The sequence below is a fragment of the Macaca mulatta genome, chromosome 10 (assembly GCF_049350105.2).
Source record: "Macaca mulatta isolate MMU2019108-1 chromosome 10, T2T-MMU8v2.0, whole genome shotgun sequence".
Classification (NCBI taxonomy): Eukaryota; Metazoa; Chordata; class Mammalia; order Primates; family Cercopithecidae; genus Macaca; species Macaca mulatta.
In genome coordinates, this window is record NC_133415.1 from 91,450,704 (window position 1) to 91,471,708 (window position 21,005).

Sequence of the window (21,005 nt, forward strand, 5' to 3'; positions counted from 1 at the left end):
ACCCAGTGCCAGGGAACCACTCCCAACCCATACCACCTGCTCCTCCTCCTCTTGGCCTCTGGGCCCTGCATCAGGTGCCCCCTGCCAGGGCACTGCCCCTCTTGGTCATGCATTCTAGTCCATTTTCCCAGACTTCCTCTTGTAGGAATTTTGGCCATCCCACAGCTGGGCTAGGACTCTCGAAACCATGTCCCAGCTCTCCCAGCCCCTCCCATGCTCTTATTTTTTCCTGTTGCTGGCCCCATGCGCCCTTCTCCTTGAATTGGTGTCTTTTCCTGTAAGCGGGTTTTCTACTCCATGTTTCTCCCTAGGTTTACCGCCCACTTCCTGCAGCTGCTCCCCCAGCCTGGACCTGGGTTTGCCTTTTCAACAGGTGCTTTTAAGTCATGAGACGCCGTGGTCTCAAAATCAAGCCTGTGTCGGAATCATTCTGGTTGCTTATCAGTGTGTTGAATCCCAAGCCACACCCCCACCCCCAAGAGGTCTGAGGAGACGAAGGTGAGCCTGGGAATTGGCATGTTTAATAAATACACTCCAGCACCCACCCATCTGCTGGCAGCTTTAGGCAGGTGGTCCAAGGGTCCTTTTGGAGAATACCGTGCAGCAGCCACTCCAGTGGGAAGTCCGAAGCAGCCTTTCTGCCGTGGTCTGGCGCATGGAGGTTTACTGAATACTTCATGAGTGAACGGATGACAGATATGAGAAGATGAGGATGGCATGTGGAAGTGTTCTGGCCACTCAGGAGATCAAGGAACAAGATTCAAGTCGTTAGAAGCCCCTCACAGAAAACCCTAATAAGGAAAGGCACAGAAGCTTCCAGATTAAGTAATAATCATTTATAGTCATTTAGTAATCATTAGAATAATCTATGTGTTAGATTTTAAAAGTTTTAAGTGGCAGCCCAGTGACCAATCCAGCCTGGCAGACGTTTGGTTTAGCCAACAGTGCTTTAACGAGGTCTGACCCAACATTTTAAACTTGGGAGATGTCACATAGAAATGTAGACTTTTTGCCTGGCTTGGGAAAGTTAGGAGTCCTGCAATAATGGACCTGCATTTCATTCATAGCAGTTATTGGTGGGAGCTGCCATCACTGCATGCTTAGGATGCAGTAAGCTCCACCCAGTTTGCCGCAGTCCCCAGCACTCCCACAGTGTGGATGTGGGCACACACAGCTGGTATTATAGGACTTGGGGACCCGGCTGGCTCCTGGAGGGGCTCTGTGACTTCAGGTATATGAACACCAATCTCGAGGGTAATTTTTGTCCCATCTGTGTTTCTAATTTAACAAAATTATCTCCATCTTACAAGAAAGAGGGTCAGAGGGGTATCATGAACCCAATAGCTACTGGGCTGAGATTCAAACCCAGGCCTGCCTGGAAACCTGGGCTTTTTAATTCTCAGCCAGACTCTGTCTCACTGCCTCGCTTCCCACCCTTTCGTCCAGAACACCTCTCCCTCAGAGTGTCCCCTGCGTACTTTGCCTGAAGGACACTGTAACTTCCTTGTTACCTCACAGCTCAGTCACAATTGGGCTGAGAGCAGAGCATGGCCCAGCCTGCCAGGTCCCTTGGGGCAGCCCTGCCAGGCCAGCCCAGGCTGGCCCAGCTTAGGCACACATGCACCATGAGGTACCCTTTGATGCCGCTGGTGAACGACCTCACATTTTCTTTCCTGGTTTTCTGGTTCTGCCTCCCTGTGGGTTTGCTGTTCTTACTGATCGTCTGGCTACGCTTCTTACTTAGCCAAGGTGAGCTTCTTACCCTGCCCAGGCAGGACCTTAATCCTGGAGCTGGGCAGGTGGCCGAATAGGCCAGTGTGCCCTGAAACAACTGCAGAAGGGGCTTCGTTCAGTCATTTTAAGTGCTGGCTTAGATACAAGCAGTCAACTCTTCAGTGGAAAGGTGGTTTGGTTGTTGAGGGTTTCTTAACCTAGAGTTCGAGAGTGAGTCCTAGAGTTTGAACCTAGAGTTCGAGAGTGATCTTTTGAACAAATTAGACAGAGGTTATCCCTCCAGGAGGGATAATCCAGGAGATGAACTTCTAGGTGCCCCTTTCAGCTGGGGCACAAGGCTCTGTGAGCAGAGCGTGGGCTGGATTTCAGCTCACTGCTCACCCTCTCGATTGGGTGCTTTTGTGCAGTAAACAGCTTGTACAATGGGATACAGCAGCCTTAGGCATTTTTCAGGTACCTGCAGACCACTCACTGTTTTCTGCCTAGGTCATGTATCAGAAAGGATCTGGCTTCTTTGGGAGGCAGGCTCATGGTAGCCAACTGACATTCACCCTGACCTCAGCATGGGAGCAAGAGGTGGGACCAAGCTGGCTGTGGAGGAAGCTAGGGGTGGCTGGGCCAGGATATGGCCTGGCTGTGTGGCAGGAGTGGGACTTATGGTCCTCTGGCATGTGTCTCCCTGAGCATCCCCTTCAGCAAGAGGTCTCTTGCTGCTGGGCACAGTGGCTCCCGCCTGTAATCCCAGCACTTTGGGAAGCCAAGGTGGCCAGGTTGCTTGAGCCCGGGAGTTTGAGACCAGGCTGGGCAACGTCTCTACAAGGAATACAAAAATTAGACAGGTGTGGTGGCATGCATCTGTGGTCCCAGCTGCTCAGGAGGCTGAGGTGGGAGAATTGCTTGAGCATGGGAGGTCGAGGCAGCAGTGAGCCGAAATCGTACCACTGTACTCCAGCAGACAGAATGAGATCCTGTGTCCCAAAAAAAAGGCCTCTTTGTGGGGACCACTTGATCTTCCACCTCCTGCTGCTGAGCGCCATGACCTTTGGCCAGCTAGGCAGGGAGGGCGCAGCACATGTTGCCAGCAATGGTCAGATGTTGTTGAGGCGGGGTGAGAAGTCCCTCCCCACACCCCCACTAGCCCCATGATCTCAAATGCAGGGACTTGTAATTGTGTAATTATTGGGAGTTCCTAGCAAGAACCTGGGATGCCCTCTTGTCTCTAGAAAATGTTTATTTAACGTATATTCTCCTCATAGTCCCAGGGTAGACCATAGCTCTCCCTGAGGGGTACAGTTCAGGCACTGGGCCCCACAGCTGGTGGGGAGTCAGACTTGTTTGCTACTGGTGATAAAAGCTGTCTCTCTGGACTCTGGAAGACACAGGTTCAGATTTCATCCTTTTTTTTTTTTTTTTTTTTTTTTTGAGACAGTCTCACTCTTGTCACCCAGGCTGGAGTGCAGTGGCATGATCTCGGCTCACTGCAGCCTCCACCTATTGGCTTCAAGTGATTCTCCTGCCTCAGCCTCCTGGGTAGCTGGGATTACAGGTGCGTGCCATCACACCTGACTAATACTTGTATTTTTAGTAGAGATGGGGTTTCACCATGTTGGCCAGGCTGGTCTCGAACTCCTGACCTCAGGTGATCTGCCCACCTCGGCCTCCCAAAGTGCTGGGATTACAGGCGTGAGCCACCGCACCTGGCCTCATCCTTGCTGCTTTTATTATTTTTTTTTTTTCGAGATGGAGTGTTGCTCTGTCTCCCAGGCTGGAGTGCAGTGGTGCAGTCTCGGCTCACTGCAAGCTCCGCCTCCCGGGCTCACGCCATTCTCCTGTCTCAGCCTCCTGAGCAGCTGGGACCACGAGTAGCCAGGACTACAGGCACCTGCCACCACGCCCGGCCAATTTTTTGCACTTTTAGTAGAAACGGGGTTTCACCATGTTAGCCAGGATGGTCTAGATCTCCTGACCTCGTGATCCACCTGCCTCGGCCTCCCAAAGTCATCCTTGCTTAATACTTCCTAATAATAGTGAACCTTTTTGCAACACTGACTATGTACCAGGCCTTGTGCTCAACACTGGACATGCATAATCTTATTTAATCCTCAGAATAACCCTGCATAATAATACTTATATCACAATTGGGGAAACTGAGGCTTGGAGAGGCGAAGCAACCTGTCCAAGGTCATACATCTGTGAACTTAAGAGAGCCAATTGTCTGCCTTCAAATCCTGACTCTGCCACCTACCAGCTGCGTGACGGTGGGCACCTCTGTGAGCCTTGCTTTTCTCATCTACAAAATGGAGACAACACTAGTACCTGCCCCCTGGGGTTGTGACAGGCTCCAGTGGTCGATACATATCAGGTGCTTACAGGGCAGGGCACACAGTACACATACACACCTGGCACGTGGTAGGTTCCTGTAGGCTGAGAAAATAATCCAACCAATGCTGGTTTTGTCAATGTGGGAGGAAATGTAGGTAGCGTGGCTTTGGATGCCTTCTTTGGAGTGGAGACATTTCTCCTACCACCCAGGTCAAGGCCTGCGGCGTGAATCTCCTCCGGCATTCACTCTGCTTGGAGGCCCAACTCCAAAACCATCCACAACCTACCCCACCCCAAGTCCTCCGCAGACTTTCTCCTGAGAGGCTGTTTACTCCTTGGTGTCATGTGGCGTTTTGAAATAAGTCCTTTGTTAATTTTGCAATGAAGAGAAACCATCCTTAAAGTGAGGTGGGCATTCCTCCCTCAGGTTCTTCATCTTCTAAAATCCCCGATATTATTGTGTGTGTTTTGCGCTTGTGCTGGGAACTGACCCAATGTCAGGGTTTGGAGGGCTAAGAGGGGTCAGGCCACCCAGACCTGTGGTTTTCTATTCTGCTGTGGATTCTTTTATTGGAATCAGTTTGCCTGAAATCCAGTTTGAAAAGCAGACAGGAGTAGCTCTGCTGCCTCCTCCCCATACCCACCCCCACAACACTCCTGCTGGCTCCTCAGGGCAGTTTCAGGCCTCAGAAGACAGAGCGTTAAGTGTGGAGTACCCGATAGGATGCACTTTCCCAAGTCGAAGGAGGAGCAAGTGGGGAGGAAAGGGGAGCTGCCTGATGAAACTGGCACTGAGGCAAAAATGATAATGGGCAGCTCAACTCCTGCAGAAGCTGGTCAGTGGAGGACAGTGCTACTGTCTGACCATGACATGGCCATAAGGTGGAGGAAGCCACACACACCCTTCAAGGGGAAGATGCCCTGCTGCCAGTATTTTACTTTTGCGATTTGACAGGAGTTTGCAGAAGGATGAAGGGAAATCTCCAAGAGATGGGTTTGGGGCTGAAACAGAAGAGTGGTGCAACAGCCCCTCATGGTGGCCTTTGGAGCAAGGTGTTCAATTCAAAGCTGCCTTTAAATCCCCTGAGTCCAAACGCACCCAGTGGGAACTGTGGAGTGGGGAGGCTGAATTCGCATCCAGTAGCACCACTCCCTGGCTTTGAGCCTGGACAAGTGATTTCACCATCCTCATCTGTAAAGTACAAAAAATACTAGTAATTGACTTCAGGAAGTTGTTAAGAGGATTAGATGAGAAAATGAATGTAACAACAGTTCGCACATACTCTATGTTCAAAAAATTCTCTAGTGAAGAACAGTCACTTCACGCCATCCTACATTTTTTTTTTTGACATAGAGCCTCACTCTGTCACCCAGGCTAGAATGCAGTAGTGCGATCTCAGCTCACTGCAACCTCCGCCTCCTGGTTTCAAGCAATTCTCCTGACTCAGCCTCCCGAGTAGCTGAGACTACAGGTCCACACCATGCCCGGCTAATTTTTGTACTTTTAGTAGAGATGGGGTTTCGCCATGTTGGCCAGGATGGTCTCGATCTCTTGACCTCATGGTTCACCCGCCTTGGCCTTCAAAAGTGCTAGGATTACAGGCGTGAGCCACCATGCCCAGCCCCTACTGACTTGTAAGACATGCTAACTGCCAACACCGTTGAAGGCCTGTGCCAAGTCCTGTGCTGAATTTTACATGTCTGTCTTCAGTTAACCCTCATCCTAGAAGATGCTGATATTATGCCCATTGTACAAACAACCTTTGTTACTTCCCTGCAACTAGTGAAACAATGCAAGAGTTTAGTAAGAAAAATAATCTTCCCCATCCCCTCCTTTTTCTCACCTTACCTCCCCAAGATGAGTCTGTCAGCAAACTCGTGCACATGCTTACTAACGTGTGCAGGTTTTCAAAAAGAATTGGAGAAGGGGGCAGCATTTGCCTTTCTAAACAAAAAGATACTACATTTCTCTTCAATTTGCTTATAATATACCATAGATATCCTGCAAATCAGAAGATACAGATATGATGCAAACATTTTAACAGCTTCACGACAAGCCGTCAGACGGAAGGTCTGGGTCTCCATGTGGTGTGACTGTGCCACAGCTTAGTCACCCAGACCTCTTGTGATCTGTGGACGTGGACACAGTTCCCAGGTGTTTTATTGTTCATGTGTGTGTTTCACCACAAAACAGTGCTACAGTGGAGATTCTTGTGCTGTGTACTCAGATACTTGTTAATGAATGAACTAGTGGACAAATGCCTGGATGGGTCAATACTGTGTTGCTTCACTGCCTCCTCCTGGCCCATGCCCAGTACGGTATGTCATTTGCTCACCTATGTGTCCTCCCCTCTAGTAGATGGATATGGCCATTTTCTGAGTTTCAGGAACAGCCTTCTTTCTTGGTCCCTAGTCACCCTTTAAGGCCCTGAAGACTTCCTGAGGCTTCAAGGCTGGCTCATAGGATTCTGCCTTGGCCTTACCCTCAGACAAGGCTGCAGGGACACCCAGGCCTGCCAGGGGACTCCTTCCTGGGTCAGGGGTGGGAGACAGCATGTGATCAGCCAAGAGGCCTTGCCTCATGTCTCCACAGATTCAGAGGAAAATGACTCCGATGTATGCTTCGATTGGGAGCCCTGGAGCAAAGGCCCGGCCGAGTTTTGCTGGAAGGGGACACTCCACGGCCAAGAGAAGGAGAGGCCCTGCTGGTGAGCCTGCTGTGCCAGGTGAGGCCCTTCCATGGGCCAGGGGGAGCCTCAAGGCCCACCCAAAGGCTTGGGCAGCTGCTATGTGGGCAAGAGGCTGCCTCTACCGTATTAGAGGTATATGCTCCCTGGCCATGCTGGACAACGGGCTCTCTCCAGCATGTGAGAGCCTTCTGCCTCATTGTGGGACAGACCTGGTGTTGCCCTGTTGGAGGACCAGCCCCCCTGTGCCACAAGGAGCCTTTACAAAGGTCCCCTACCCTTTACCCTAGGGCCTCACCCTCCACCGCTCTGCTGATGGTCTTTGGCCAGCTGTTCCCTCAGACATCTGCGTGAGGCAACTCCCTCACCTCCAAGGGCTTGCTCTAATGTCACTTTTTAAGCAGGGCTCCCCTGGCCACCCTATTCGATATTGAAGTCCCCGCCCCATCCTCCTCATCGTGCTTCTTACCCTGCTCTGCTTTCCTTTCACCATAGTACTTACCGCCTTCTAACACGTTTGATCATGGCTGCATCCAAAGCCCCAAGACACTGCCAGACACACGCTGGAGGCTCAGTACATATTTGTGGAAGGATGACATGGTGTGATTATTATTGTTACAATGGCTGGTATCCTTGGGGGCTCAACAGGTACCAAGGCCTGTCTTAAGCGTTCCCCTTCCACAAGCTTACTTATGAAATCCTATGATGGGGATATGATTCTCACCTCCATTTACAAATGAGAACATTTACAAATGAGGCACACACACACATACTCTCATGTGAGGTGTCAGGGCAATCAGATGTTGTACCCAAGAGCCTTTGCACCCATTGAATTCCTAGGAGACCTCAGCCATTCCAGTAGGGTTAGATGCCATCTCTATACCAATGGCCCCCAAATGTGTGTGTCTCATCTCATCTCCTCCCAAGCTTTATCATCTGTCTGCTTGACACCCTCTCATGCCTAGAATAGGAATCTTGATTCTCACTGCCACCCAGCCAAGCAAAACAGCACCCTGATCTTCTGCTAGCTTTTCTTCATCTCCGTGAATAGCACCACTGTGGACTGATTCTGTTGCTCAAGTCAGAAACCTGGGAGCCAGCCTTCTCACCTCTCTCTCGCAACTCTAATCTCCATCTCTCATGTGTCCACCTTTCTCTGTCCCCTTGGCCACCATAGCCTGCCCTACTCTGAAGCTGGTTCATGCAGCGTGTTCACTAGCCCCCACCCTGCCCGAGTGGAGGGAGGAGGTGGTGAGAAGAAGGGCCCCTCACCTACCTCAGTTGTAGTGATTTTTAGCCTTTTGGGTCCTACCTTGACCACTGAGGGCCCTTTTCCCAGGAAAACTCACTCCTATATATGCCCTCAGAGATTTGTGGACAGGGCCAGCTCCACAGATGTGTAACCTGCAGTGCCACAAGGTCCCAGGCTCAGAAGGGTCCCAGGCTTGGTTGCATGCTTGGCTGTTGCTGTGTTGAAATACTTAATTTTTGAACAAGGACCCCCCGAGTTAATTTGCCATTGAACCCTGCGAATTATGCAGCCTGACCTGTTTTTATATCATTTGTGGCATGAGAAAAGATTTTCAGACCCTGCACAAGAACCCTATCCCATCTATCCAGAGCCCTTCCCACCCCCATCACTTACCCGCCTCTTTCTTTCTTTTTTCCCTTTTTTTTTTTTTTTTTTTTTGAGACAGAGTCTTTCTCTGTTGCCCAGGCTGGAATGCAGTAGCACAATCTTGGCTCACTGCAACTTCTTCCTCTCCGGTTCAAGCAATTCTCCTGTCTCATCCTCCCGAGTAGCTGGGACTACAGGCACACGCCATCATGCCTGGCTAATTTTTGTATTTTTAATAGAGACAGGGTTTCACCATATTGGTCAGGCTGGTCTCGAACTCCTGACCTTAGGTGATCCACCTGCCTCAGCCTCCCAAAGTGCTGGGATTACAGGCGTGAGCCACTGCGTCTGGCCTTACCCGTCTCTTTCTTACTCTTTTATCCCAATGGCATCCCTAGTCCCAACCTTCCTTTTGTTTCTAGTTTGGTTTTCCTGGAGTCAGCAGGGCAGTGGTAATGGCGGAAGTGGATGGGAGAGGCTTGCCAGGGAGGCAAGAGGACTTTGGCAACTGTGGTGCCTCCTTGGAACCCACAACTCATCTCCTCTTCAGACCGACATGCGAAAGCCTCCAGAGGACCCAGCCCTTCTCCAGCATCGCAGATGACCTCCAGCCCTCCAGGGAGCCGCCCAAGTCTGGGAGGGCATGGGAGCAGTAAACCGGCCCACTGGGAGAAATTGGCCAATTTAATTCAGAGGGGTCTTAAAGCAGGGCTGGGCCGGAGGGTGTGGGTCCATATTAAAGAAGCGAGGGGCTTCCCATGCCCGGGGGAACCCTAACAAACCTACCAGGCCTGACCAAGTCATTCATTCAACCAGCGTAGGTCCGAGACTCAGCCCTGGCCCCGATTCAAGTCATCTAGAACCCTCTTGGGAAAGCCCAACCCTTTTCTCCATCTGTTCAATGGGGATGGGGGGCTTGCTCTGAACTTCCATTCTCTGATTTCCAACTCACTCCTTGATCGGACTTCAGGCTGATCTTAATAACAAATATTTGATAAATAGCTGCAGAGTGTCTACCAAGTGCCTAGTTTGGTAGGAGTAGGAATAGCTATAAAAGTAGCTCACATTTAGTGAGTGCTTACTACACGTCAGACACTTTTCTATGTGCTTTATACATACGATTGCTGGCCGGGCACGGTGGCTCACACCTGTAATCCCAGCACTTTGGGACGCCAAGGCGGATGGATCACTTGAGGTCAGGAATTCGAGGCCAGCCTGGCCAACATGGCAAAAAACTCCATCTCTACTAAAAATACAAAAATTAGCCGGGTGTGATGGTTCATGCCTGTAGCCCCAGCTACTCGGGAGGCTGAGGCACAAGAATCGCTTGAACCTGGGAGGCGGAGGTTGCAGTGAGCTGAGATGGCGTCACTGCACTCCAGGCTGGGCAACAGAGTAAGACTCGGTCTCAAAAAACAAACAAACAAAAAAACAAATACATATGATTGCTTTTAGCCCTTGTAAGAATTCTGCAAGGTAGGTTGGTTACCTCTGTTTTACACATGGGGAAACAGGCACAGGGCAGTTACTAAGTTGCTCAGAGTCACACTGGGAGAGTTAGCATTTGAACCCAGGCCCCATGACTCCAGTACCAGGTCCCTCTCCGCCATGCCAGTTATTCCCCAGGTGGGGTTCTGGGGGAGGTATGGTGGGAGGCGTAAGGTTCCAGAGGCTGCAGGATGATGGGGGTCAGGGGATAAAGGGACAGGCCTTCCAAGGTACCAACTGGGCATCATCTTTATCCCTTCTTTCTCCCTCACTCCACACCCCATCAGCCACCACAACTTCTAAATGTCCAAAGGAGAGAGAATTGAGCCTGAAATCTTAGCTTGTCTCCTGTCCTTTGGTCTCCTGGCCTTGGTCTCTGCTCTTTCTGCCCTGTTGGAATGATCCACCCAAAACACAAATTGGGACATGTCCCTTCCCAGCTTCACACCTTCCATGCTTTCCGTTGTCCCTGGGCTGTAAAGTCTGAGCTCCTCATCAGGTGCAGAAAGCCACCCTTTGGGATTTGAGCCCCACTGAATTTGCTGGATGAGGTTTCTATTCTTATGCAGAGGCTGCAACGAACACTCTTGAATCTAAATCCTTGCACACAAGTGTGCTTCTATCCAGAGAACACATTCTGAAAGGAGAAACTGTTGAATATAAGATATGTGTTTACATTTTGCAGCCACTGCTAAGTTGCCCGACCAAAAAGTGGCCCCAAGGGTATATTAGAAGTACCTGGCCGGGCGCGGTGGCTCAAGCCTGTAATCCCAGCACTTTGGGAGGCCGAGACAGGCGGATCACGAGGTCAGGAGATCGAGACCATCCTGGCGAACACGGTGAAACCCCGTCTCTACTAAAAAATACAAAAAAACTAGCCGGGCGAGGTGGCGGGCGCCTGTAGTCCCAGCTACTCTGAAGGCTGAGGCAGGAGAATGGCGTGAACCCGGGAGGCGGAGCTTGCAGTGAGCTGAGATCCGGCCACTGCACTCCAGCCCGGGCGACAGAGCGAGACTCCGTCTCAAAAAAAAAAAAAAAAAAAAAAAAAAAAGAAGTACCTGTTTCCCCAGCCCTTTGCCCCGCTGTGCAATCCCAACATGCTCTCTTACATACACACACACACTATCACACACCCTCATACGCTCACACACACACCCTCATAGACACACACTATCTCTCACACACACCCTCATACACTCACACACACATTATCTCACACACACACCCCCTCATATGCTCACACACACCCCCATAGACACACTATGTCACACACATACCCTCATACACTCACACACACCCCCATAGACACACACACACACCCCCTCATACAGACACACCCTCATACACACACCCTCATAGACACACACACACACACCCTCATATGCTCACACACACCCCCATAGACACACTATGTCACACACATACCCTCATACACTCACACACACCCCCATAGACACACACACACAACCCCTCATACAGACACACCCTCATACACACACCCTCATAGACACACACACACACACACCCTCATATGCTCACACACACCCCCATAGACACACTATGTCACACACATACCCTCATACACTCACACACACCCCCATAGACACACACACACACCCCCTCATACAGACACACCCTCATACACACACCCTCATAGACACACACACAGACACACACCCTCATACACTCACACCCTCATAGACACACACACGCACTATCACACACACCCTCATACACTCACACACACCCTCATAGACACACACATACACAGACACACCCTCAGACACGCACACTCTCACACAGACACACCCTCATAGACACACACTCAGACACACCCTCACATACACACACACCCTCATATAGACACATACACTCACACACTCACACAAACCCTCACGCATGCACGTTCACACACTCATACACTCACATACATATACACTCACACACACCCTCACACAGACACACATACACTCACACACATATACACACCCCCTCACATATATACTCGCCACACTCACATTCACATGCATACACATATGCTGTCACACACCCCTCACACACACACTATCACACACACACTCATACACTCACACACATGCTCACAGACACATGTCCGCTGACACGCATACCCTCACACATACAGGCACACTATCACACACAGACACACAGACACTCTCATACACTCACACAGGCACATATACACACAGTCACAGACATACTCTCATACACACAGACACATACACTCACACACCCTTACATATACAGACACACATACACACATACACCACCTCATGCATACACACTATCACACACTCTCACAGACACACACATGCACACATGCACTCTCACACATTTAAATATTTTGTTTTCAATCAGGCTGTGGCATTTAAATGAGAATGAGGAAGAAACCTGGGCTAGATGACACGCATCCATAAACACGCACAGTCACACACACGCACACACACTCACAACCCTCCCTTCTCCACACGAGCTTTGCTCCAGCTGACGAGCTTTTGTCACCACGGGGTTCTCCTGGGAGCTGCAGGGGTGGCGTTGAATGAGGCCTGTTGGCAGCTCCTCCCTGTGGCTGAAGCTCTGCCTGGTGTTGTCTGCATTGTCGCCAAGTGCCCCATTTTGTGGAGTCTCTCGGCACTGCTTACTCGGCCCTGCCCCGCTGTACTGTGAGGGGCTGCTGGGCCATTGTTCAGCTTGCCTTCTGGCCTAGAAAAGCCAGTGGAACCCCCCAGCCCTCCTGCCCCACCTGCTGAGGAGCCGACCCCGAGGAGAGTGAGTGCAGTGGGCCCTGCACTGGGGTCTGGGGAGAGCATCTGCCATGTCCCTGGAGCCTTTGAGGCAGAAGGCAGATGAGGCCGCTCCTCAGGGCCCTGGGCAGGTGACAGCTCTGGAGAACACTTGTGGGGAGTGTGGGGAGACGCCTTCCCTGCTTTGGGTGAGGGCTGAGACCCCGGGCCTCTGTGGATGTGGACGAGGTCCCCATTCTGGCACACACACACACGCACACTCATACAGAGGAGTTGGGCGTGTGACTGGTAAACACATCCCGTGACACTCTAGTCACAGGCTGCCGAGAGACATCATCCCCACGTAGCAGCCGCGGCTCACTGAGTGCCCACGCATTATCCCACTGGATTCTCACAACAGCCCTCTCAGTCGGATCATGGTTCCATTTTCAGATGAGGAAACTGAGATTCAGACAGGTTAAGTAACTTGCCCAAAGTCACACAGCCATGAAGTGCCCCATTTTTCTGACTCTTAACTGGGATGTGTGTCTCCAGATCCACAGGGATGCCGTTGGCTCCTCCTAGAGCTGAATGATGGAGCTTAAGGCTGCGCGGTTGATGTTTGTAGGAAACTCAGGTGCACTCGGGGCAGCGAACCTGTCTCCCCAGGCTGAAGATCGCAGGGAACCTGCGAGGACAGCATGACATGGGAGCACTGCAGGGGCGTCAGCAAAGCAGGGTGCATCTGACTGTCAGTGCATCTCGTTGAACGACACACCCCTTGTCACAGGCTTATTTTCTACCCCTAACCCTGGGACCACTCCTGAGTGCAAGCCCCTCAGCCCCCCATCACCATCCCATTCAGCCTGTGTCATCATCTGCAAAACAGGGCCAATCCCCTCTGCATTTGTTTCCAGGAGCTCCCATGACAAAGTGTTACAAGCTGGGTGGTTTAGAACAACAGAAGCGTGTGGGCTCATACTTCTGGGGGCTAGAATTCCACAGTCAAGGTGCTGGCAGTGCCAGGCTCCCTCCAAACCCTGCAGAGGAAGGAGCCTTCCTTGCCTCTGGCAGCTTCTGGTGGCTCCAATGTGCCTCAGCTTGTGGCAGCATCACCCAGCCGCGGCCTCTGCCCTCCCATGGTGTCCCCCCTGTGTGCCTTCCCGTCATCTTCCTGATATGCACGCCAGTGTCTGGCACCGATTTTCCCCTTTCAGAGGGACACAGTCTTATTGGGTTAGGGCCCACCCTACCAACCACATTTTAACTTGATTCTCTCTGTCAAGACTCTGTTTCCAAATAAAGCCCCATTCAGAGATATTGAGGCTTAGGCATTCACACTTTTTTCATATGTTTTTAGCAGGAGAGTTCGACCCATAACACTCTCTTTCGAGGTTATCATGAGGATTGAATGTGGTAACACGTGTAAAGCTCTGAGTGTGGTGCTTGGCTGGCACTTCATTCCATAAATTGCTTTTGAAAGAAAAAGGTTGCCTGGGCATGGTAGCTCACGCCTGTAATCCCAGCACATTAGGAAGCGGAGGTGGAAACATCATTCGAAGCCAGCAGTTTGAGACCAGCCTGGGTAACATAGTGAGACCCCTGTCTCTACAAAAAAAAGAAAAAGAAAAGCCTGGGTGTGGTGGCGCACACCTGTGATTCCTAGCTCCATCCAGAGGCTGAGGCTGGAGGATCGCTTGAGCCTAGGAGGTCAAGGCTGCAGTGAGCTATGATCACACCACTGCACACCAGCCTGGGTGACAGAGTAAGACCCAGTCTCAGAAAAGAAAAGAAAAAAAAGAAAAAAGTTGAGCACCTGGAAATTAGATGCTCCGTGTACACTGTGTGCCAGGCCCCATTTAAGTGCTTGACATGTATTATCCCTCGGAATCCTCACAACCACCCCTCAAATCAGGCAAGTTTTTCATTTAAATGATGCAGAAGCTGTCACTCAGAGAGGTTAAGGCATTTGCCTGAAGTCACACAGCCTAAGTAGCACAGCTGAGGATCAACCCCAAGCCTATGAGGCTCCACTTCATCACACTATACAGGACCACGCTGTAGTGGGGAGTGGGGGCTGCTTGGAGGGGCAGAAAGGCAGGGAGGAAATGCTGAGCTCACAACATGCAGGCCCTGGGGGACTTTCTGGGTCTGAGGGGCCTAGGACGAGTCTCTGCAATAGTGAGAGGCCTAGCTGATGGCAGGCTGCCTGGGGAGGTGCTGGCGAGCTGCCAGGGTGCAGGGCCAACAGGTCTGAGCCACTCCACTGTGATCTAACCGGCCTGGCCGATACTCCGGTGGGGGACTGGGACAGGGCTCAGCCGGAGATGAGGAATGTTGCCCTGAGCGCGGGTATACTCACTTCTCCAGGGTTCATTCTGAGTACACGTGGCGGCTCTCCAGGAAGCAAAGAGCGCACTTCCTTACGGAGGCTTGAAAGTGCGGCCATACAAGATTCAGGCCACTCTCTCTTCCTTCCTGCTTTCTTCTGAAGGGTTCCTTGCACCTAAGGAAGGTGACAATGAGCTAGATTTTCAGTTCTGGACTAGAAGTTCATTTACCCAGGACTAACTTGCTTACTCAAGCATTTATTCATTCATTTACTCTTCCACCCATTCACCTAATGGCTCAGTGATTCATTCGTTCACTCGTGCTCTCACATATTTATGCCCATAGCCATTCACTCTTCCACCTGCCCATCCACCCATTCATCCATCCATCCAAGCATCCATCAATCCATCCATCCATCTGTCCATCCAACCATGCATCCATCCAACCATCCACCCACCCACCCATCCAGCCAACCACCATCCTCTCATTCATCCCTTCTTTCATCCCCCATTTTCCCAACCAACTTCTCATTCTTTCTTCCATCTATCCATCCATCCATCTATCCATCCATCCACCCAACCTTTATTAAGCACCTACCATGTTTCCCACACAAAACTCCCTATGGCTGCCAAAGTAGTTCTGCACCCACTTCCACTGATAATTCACGTACATATTGGGCCCCAGCTCCTTGGCCTCCTGGTGGCGTGGTTCCCTTGTCTCCTCCTCAGGAGGAGGCTCAGGAGAAGTGGATAGATGGTCTTCTGCACAGCCCTAGTCCGCAGGTTCCAGCCAGTGACAGCTGCCTGAGACGTGGGGTTTTTCAGGGCCCTTTGTGCTGCGAGGCCTTTCCTCTCTTTGACACCAGAACCATGCATGCTCCTGGGCTCTGTGGCTCCAGTGGGGTCCTGTTTTCAGTTTCTTGGGGCCCATTTCTTGCCTCCCTCAGGCCAGAGCAGAGCTTCAGACTGTGGGGACCTATAGACTTGGGGGCCCTCCTTGAGGAGGACTCTGGGGCCTCTCTTCTTGGAGTACAGGCAAATATGCTGCTTGGAGAGATTCATTGACACCCGGAGCCTTAGAGGAGGGCAGGGCGAGCCCGGGCAATCTGGGGAAGTCCATGGCATTCCGTCTTGGCCAGAGGGGCAAGAGAAGGGGCTCATGGTCCAAAATGGATGCCGGGAATAGGACACCGCCAGGGAAGCTGGCAGGAGCGCTTCTCATACATCCCCCAAATGCCCTACTGCTACACCTTGGCTTGTGTCCTTGTTGGCACCTGGAAACCCCTTCCCCCTCCCCACCCTGACACTCAGCCTCTGCTCTCCTCTCAGCCGAGTCCACACACTCCTGCTCTTAGATTTCAGACATTCTGGTCGCTGCCCCCAGGGCTCCTACAGAGCTCCATAAAGATTTGCTGAATGAATGAATTCAAGTTCTCATTTTAAAGATGAGGGGGTTAAATTCCCCCTTCCCCAGCCTTTTCCCAGCTAGTTCCTTCTCCTTTACATCCCGACCAAAAGGCCAATCCCGGGAGGCTCTCTGGATGCCCCCTCACTTTGCCATTCTCATTTCCTGCTCCCTTCCTATCCTCCCGCCCTCATGCCCAGGTCCTGCTCTCTTTACACCCTGACACCTTCCTGTTTGCTTGTTTCCTGTCTCCTTCCAAATGTCACCATCCCCGTTTCACAGAGGAGGAAACCGTGGCTCAGAGAAGTCTCAGAGGGAGTAGCCCAGCCAAATAAAAACCCCTGGGTCGTGGGCACTTTCTTCCACCCATATTAGCCAGGTGCTTTATTCATGTGGTTTTACTCTGAAATCAGGATGGCTGTAGGTAATTATAGCGGCCATGCAAGTCTTATTTCATGACAGTTTTTGAAAGGCACCGTTTCCACTTTGCTGTTCCAGTGCAGGTGGGCGGGACTTAGGGGCATGTGTGTGCCCCCGCGTGCCTGCCTGTAGGTGGCCCCGGCCAAGCCAGCCCCGCCCCAGGAGGAGGCTGGACTTTCATCCTGCGTGAGGGTGTGTGGGAACTGGGTGTGCCACGGGGCCTGTCTCACTCTTCCCTCTCACATTGCTGACGGAGTCATCCTCACTGCGGCAGCACCACGTCGGACCGGGATCCTCGAGGTGCCAGCCCATGGCCGAGCCTGCCCTCCTCCCTGCTGCCCAGATGGAGAGGCTGGCCCCAGCGCCCCTCGCCTCACCATGTCCTCGGATCCCGCGGGCCCGCGTTGCTAGGCGCTGCGCCCAGCGCTGGGCCGACCGGGGCTGCAGGTACAGGGGTCATAGGAGCGGGAGGGAAGCTGGCCCTACGATGTGCCAGGGGCATGTGCTGTCTGTCTTGACAACATCTGTCTTCACAACCTCCCTGTGAGGCAGGAATCTTCTTCCATCGTACAGATGAGGAAACAGAGGCTTGGAGAGCCCAGCGACCTGCCCACGGTCACCTGGCTGTCAGGTGGTGGAGATGGTTTCTAGCCCTGGTCCCTGGGACTCCAAACCCAGACCCTTCCTGGGACACAGCATTGCCCTGGGTTCATGCTGCTGGCCTCCTACAGGGGTCACTGATTTTCAGATTCTTAGAGGCCATGAGTGATGCCAATGTGTGCCATTTTCTTTTCCTCTGGATATAGAGAATATTGGGGGCCCAGGGGCTCAAGATTCAGGAGTCTCTGGGTCAAGATTCTGGGTCATTGTGGCCGTGTGGTCACCTCGACTGAGAACTGGTCACCCCTTACTCCTGCTCAGCCTGCCGCTGACAGCCAGACTAGAATTTTCAAATAGTCATTTCCCCCACTCTGATTACATCATATTACAATTTGATTATTATAGAAAGTCAAACAGTATAAGAATACGTATGTTTATTCTCGAAAACTTACTACTGTTAAAGTTTTGACATACACCTTGGAAGAACTTTTTGACATATATGAACCTAAACTTGTATAGTTTAACACATATAGGCTCTCGTGATACACGTGCTTGTAAGGTTTTCCCCCCGCAACCCCTCAATTAATGTTATGGACATCTCTACATGTCAGTAACATAAAGATCTAGTTCATTCACTTTAATGGCCTGCCAGGATCCAACTTTATGGATATCTTTGGTTAATTTGAATCAGTTCCTGGCTAATGGACATTTAGGTTGGTTCCAATTTTTAACAATTCTAAGCAATACAGCAATGAGCATCTCTGGGGACTTGCATGGGTAAAATTCACGTCCTAGACTTGTAGTTGCAAGTTTAAAAGGAATGGTCGAATCTTAGTAGACCCTGCCAAATTGCCCTCCAAAAGTGTTCTAGCTTGGAACATACCTGCAGCAGGAGACCCCCACTGTCCCATTCATTTGCCGCCCAAGGACCTGAAGACGAGACTTGGTCTGTACTCAGAGAGCAGATTCAGGGGTAGGTGATCCTGATTATAGGACAACTGAGTCCTATAATTCTCTTAAGGGAACAACTTCTAGGCTCAGGAAAGGGAGGGGGAGCTCAGTGAGACCATTTCATCCATATGGCGTGTTCGCTGAACTCCTATGTGCGTGGTGCCTGCCCCACCCCAGGCAAAAATGAGTCAGGATAGGATTTTAATGAGAATCAATTTTTAAGAAGCCAAAGACAAATTTGTTTATCTTTCTATCTATCTATCTATCCTATATCTAATCTATCTATCTATTCATCTATCTATATGTTTCCTATTGCTGCTATAACAAATCACATAAGCTTATGTATCATCTCTCTCTGTCTCTCTCTCTCTCTCTCATTTATATTGGTTTTCTATTGCTGCTATAACATATCACATAAACGTAGTAGCTTAAAAAGACACAAATGTGTTATCAGACAGTTCTGAGTGCTGGAAATCCCCAAATCAGTGGTCTGTAGGGGTGCGTTCTGTCTGGAGGCGCTAGGAATCTGTTTCCTTGCCTTTTCCAGCTTCTGCCGCTGCCCACATTCCTTGGCTGATGGTCCTGTTCCGTCTTCAAAGGCAGCTCTGTAACACGTTCACGTCTCTCTCTGACTCTGACCTCCACCGTCATCACCATGTCTCCTTCTCTGACGCTCCTGCCTCCCTCTTTCATTGATAAGGATCCTTGTGATGACATTGGGCCCACTGGCTAATCCAGGATCATCCCCCCATCTCAAGATCCTTAGCTTAATCACATCTGCAGAGTCCCTTTGCCTGATAACATATATTCACAAATTCTGAGGATTAGGATGTGGACATCTTGGGGAGCTGTTATTCAGCTGATCACATCATCTATCCAACTATCCGTCGTCCATGCATCCATCCATCCATCTACCTATCTACCTACCTATCTATTATGGCTGTTCCCCTGACTCCAACAGCACCTTCCCTTAATCTCCTGGTTCCTTGTGATCTTTGAGGCTATTAATATTGAATTCACTATAAGAACTCCTGACCCACTGAATGTGCTTAATAGCTACAGGTTGAATGAACAAATGAATAATACTTAAGAGAGTTTAAAATTTGAACCATTTGTTCTCTTTATTATTGAAAACAAAACAAAAAAAGCAACATGTTTATTTCCAGAACAGTGGTGGGTTCTTTTTGTTGTTTTTTTTGGTTGTTGTTTTTTTTGGACGCAGTCTCACTCTGTTGCCCAGGTTGGAGTGTAGTGGCACGATCTCGGCTCACTGCAACCTCTGCCTCCCGGGTTCAAGTGATTCTTCTGCCTCAGCCTCTTGAGTAGCTGGGATTACAGGCGTGCACCACCACGCCCGGCTAATTTTTGCATTTTCAGTAGAGACGGGGTTTCACCATGTTTGTCAGACTGGTCTTGAACTCCTGACCTCGTGATCTGCCCGCCGTGGCCTCCCAAAGTGCTGGGATTACAAGCGTGAGCTACCACGCCTGGCCCAGAACAGTGGTTTTTAAACCAGGGTTCTGCAAACATTTTATTTGAATTTAATCTTTATTATATCTTCCAAGTATTAAACATCTAGTAAAAATACTACCTCCACTCAGGTGTCCCAAATGTTTTTTGTCAACCAAAATTATCTTGATTGTATGATCAGTAAATGCTTTGAATTAAACTTATAAAATTAGCTTATAATAATATACTGTTACCTATTTTGTTTATTGAGAAAAGATTCCACTGCCAAGGAAAAAAAAAAAAAAAGCGAAAACCACTACCCCGGAACGGGGTTGGTCTGTTTGCTCCAGGCCAACGTTCTTGTGTATTGGCTCACAGGGTCACTAGGTCAGCTCCCCCAATCCTTTGAGTCTGTTCATCTCGCCGGTCACTTGCTTGTGAGTCATTTAGTTATTCAACAAATTCCAGCAGCACTGCAACCTTCAGGATGTAAGCCCCTGTCTGATCTGTTTACCCACGGCTCCCCAGCACTGGCACAGGTGTAGGTGCTCATGAAATATTTGCCTGATGAATGAAATGCTCACTGCCTCTACATGAAGTCCCGTGATGGACATGAGGGTGTGGGCATGAATAAGATGCTCTCTCTGCCCTTAAGATGTCCACAGCCTGGTCCAGGAGGAGACATAACATTGGTCACTACCACATAATACACTAAATGCTGACCGGAAAGGCCTGGGCAGGAATGAATAGAGTCCGTGTTGCCATCAAACAGAACGTTCCCTAATGTGAGGGTGACACAGAATTCACTGTCTTTGTGGGCTTAATCTTAAAACCATGCAATATTGACCTTGGGAGGTGCCTCAAAGACCAAGTTGGAGTGAGGTGACTCTCTTGGGATTCCTCTTATCCTTGCTCCCTCTAGAAATATATTTTCTGTTAATTCATGATTGGTATAAAAATGCAAAAAAAGTAGCAAGTGAAATCCACCTGCCCCTCCCACCTCCAACCCACAAGAACAGCAATTGTGAGAAGTTGTGTACATCCTATAGAATTTTGTGCTTCATAAATATTTACATACATGTATATGCAAAATGTATCTATGATCCAATCCATTTACATAATTGTACTTACGTGAATTGGTTTATATTATGTATACTATTTTATAAATGACATTTCTATCTTTATAATATCTTTTCCTGGAAAGACATAGAAATCAACATTATTCTTTTTTTTGTTTTCTTTTGGAGACAGAGTCTCGCT

At 50.1% G+C, this 21,005-nt stretch overlaps 2 protein-coding genes across 9 annotated transcripts in view; both read left to right on the forward strand.

Annotated features, from left to right (window-relative positions):
- Window positions 1-1,539: 1,539 nt before the first annotated feature.
- Window positions 1,540-9,146, forward strand: ADIG (adipogenin). Of its 3 annotated transcripts, none has more exons than XM_028827210.2 (3): window positions 1,540-1,749; window positions 6,650-6,782; window positions 8,912-9,045. In XM_028827210.2, exons 1-2 carry the CDS (start codon window positions 1,548-1,550, stop codon window positions 6,766-6,768), a joined length of 321 nt encoding a protein of 106 aa, XP_028683043.2. In that variant the 5' UTR covers window positions 1,540-1,547; the 3' UTR covers window positions 6,769-6,782; window positions 8,912-9,045.
- A 7,778-nt stretch (window positions 9,147-16,924) lies between these two features.
- ARHGAP40 (Rho GTPase activating protein 40) overlaps window positions 16,925-21,005 on the forward strand; it is a 49,736-nt gene continuing 45,655 nt past the window's right edge. For all 6 annotated transcript variants that reach the window (XR_013399937.1, XR_013399938.1, XM_077951806.1 and 3 more), the window contains exon 1: window positions 16,925-17,192. Coding sequence is in view for 4 of the 6 variants with exons in the window: in XM_077951806.1 (XP_077807932.1) it covers window positions 17,056-17,192 (137 nt within the window). In the remaining 2 variants the exon portion in view is untranslated. The remainder of the gene's footprint in view (window positions 17,193-21,005) is intronic.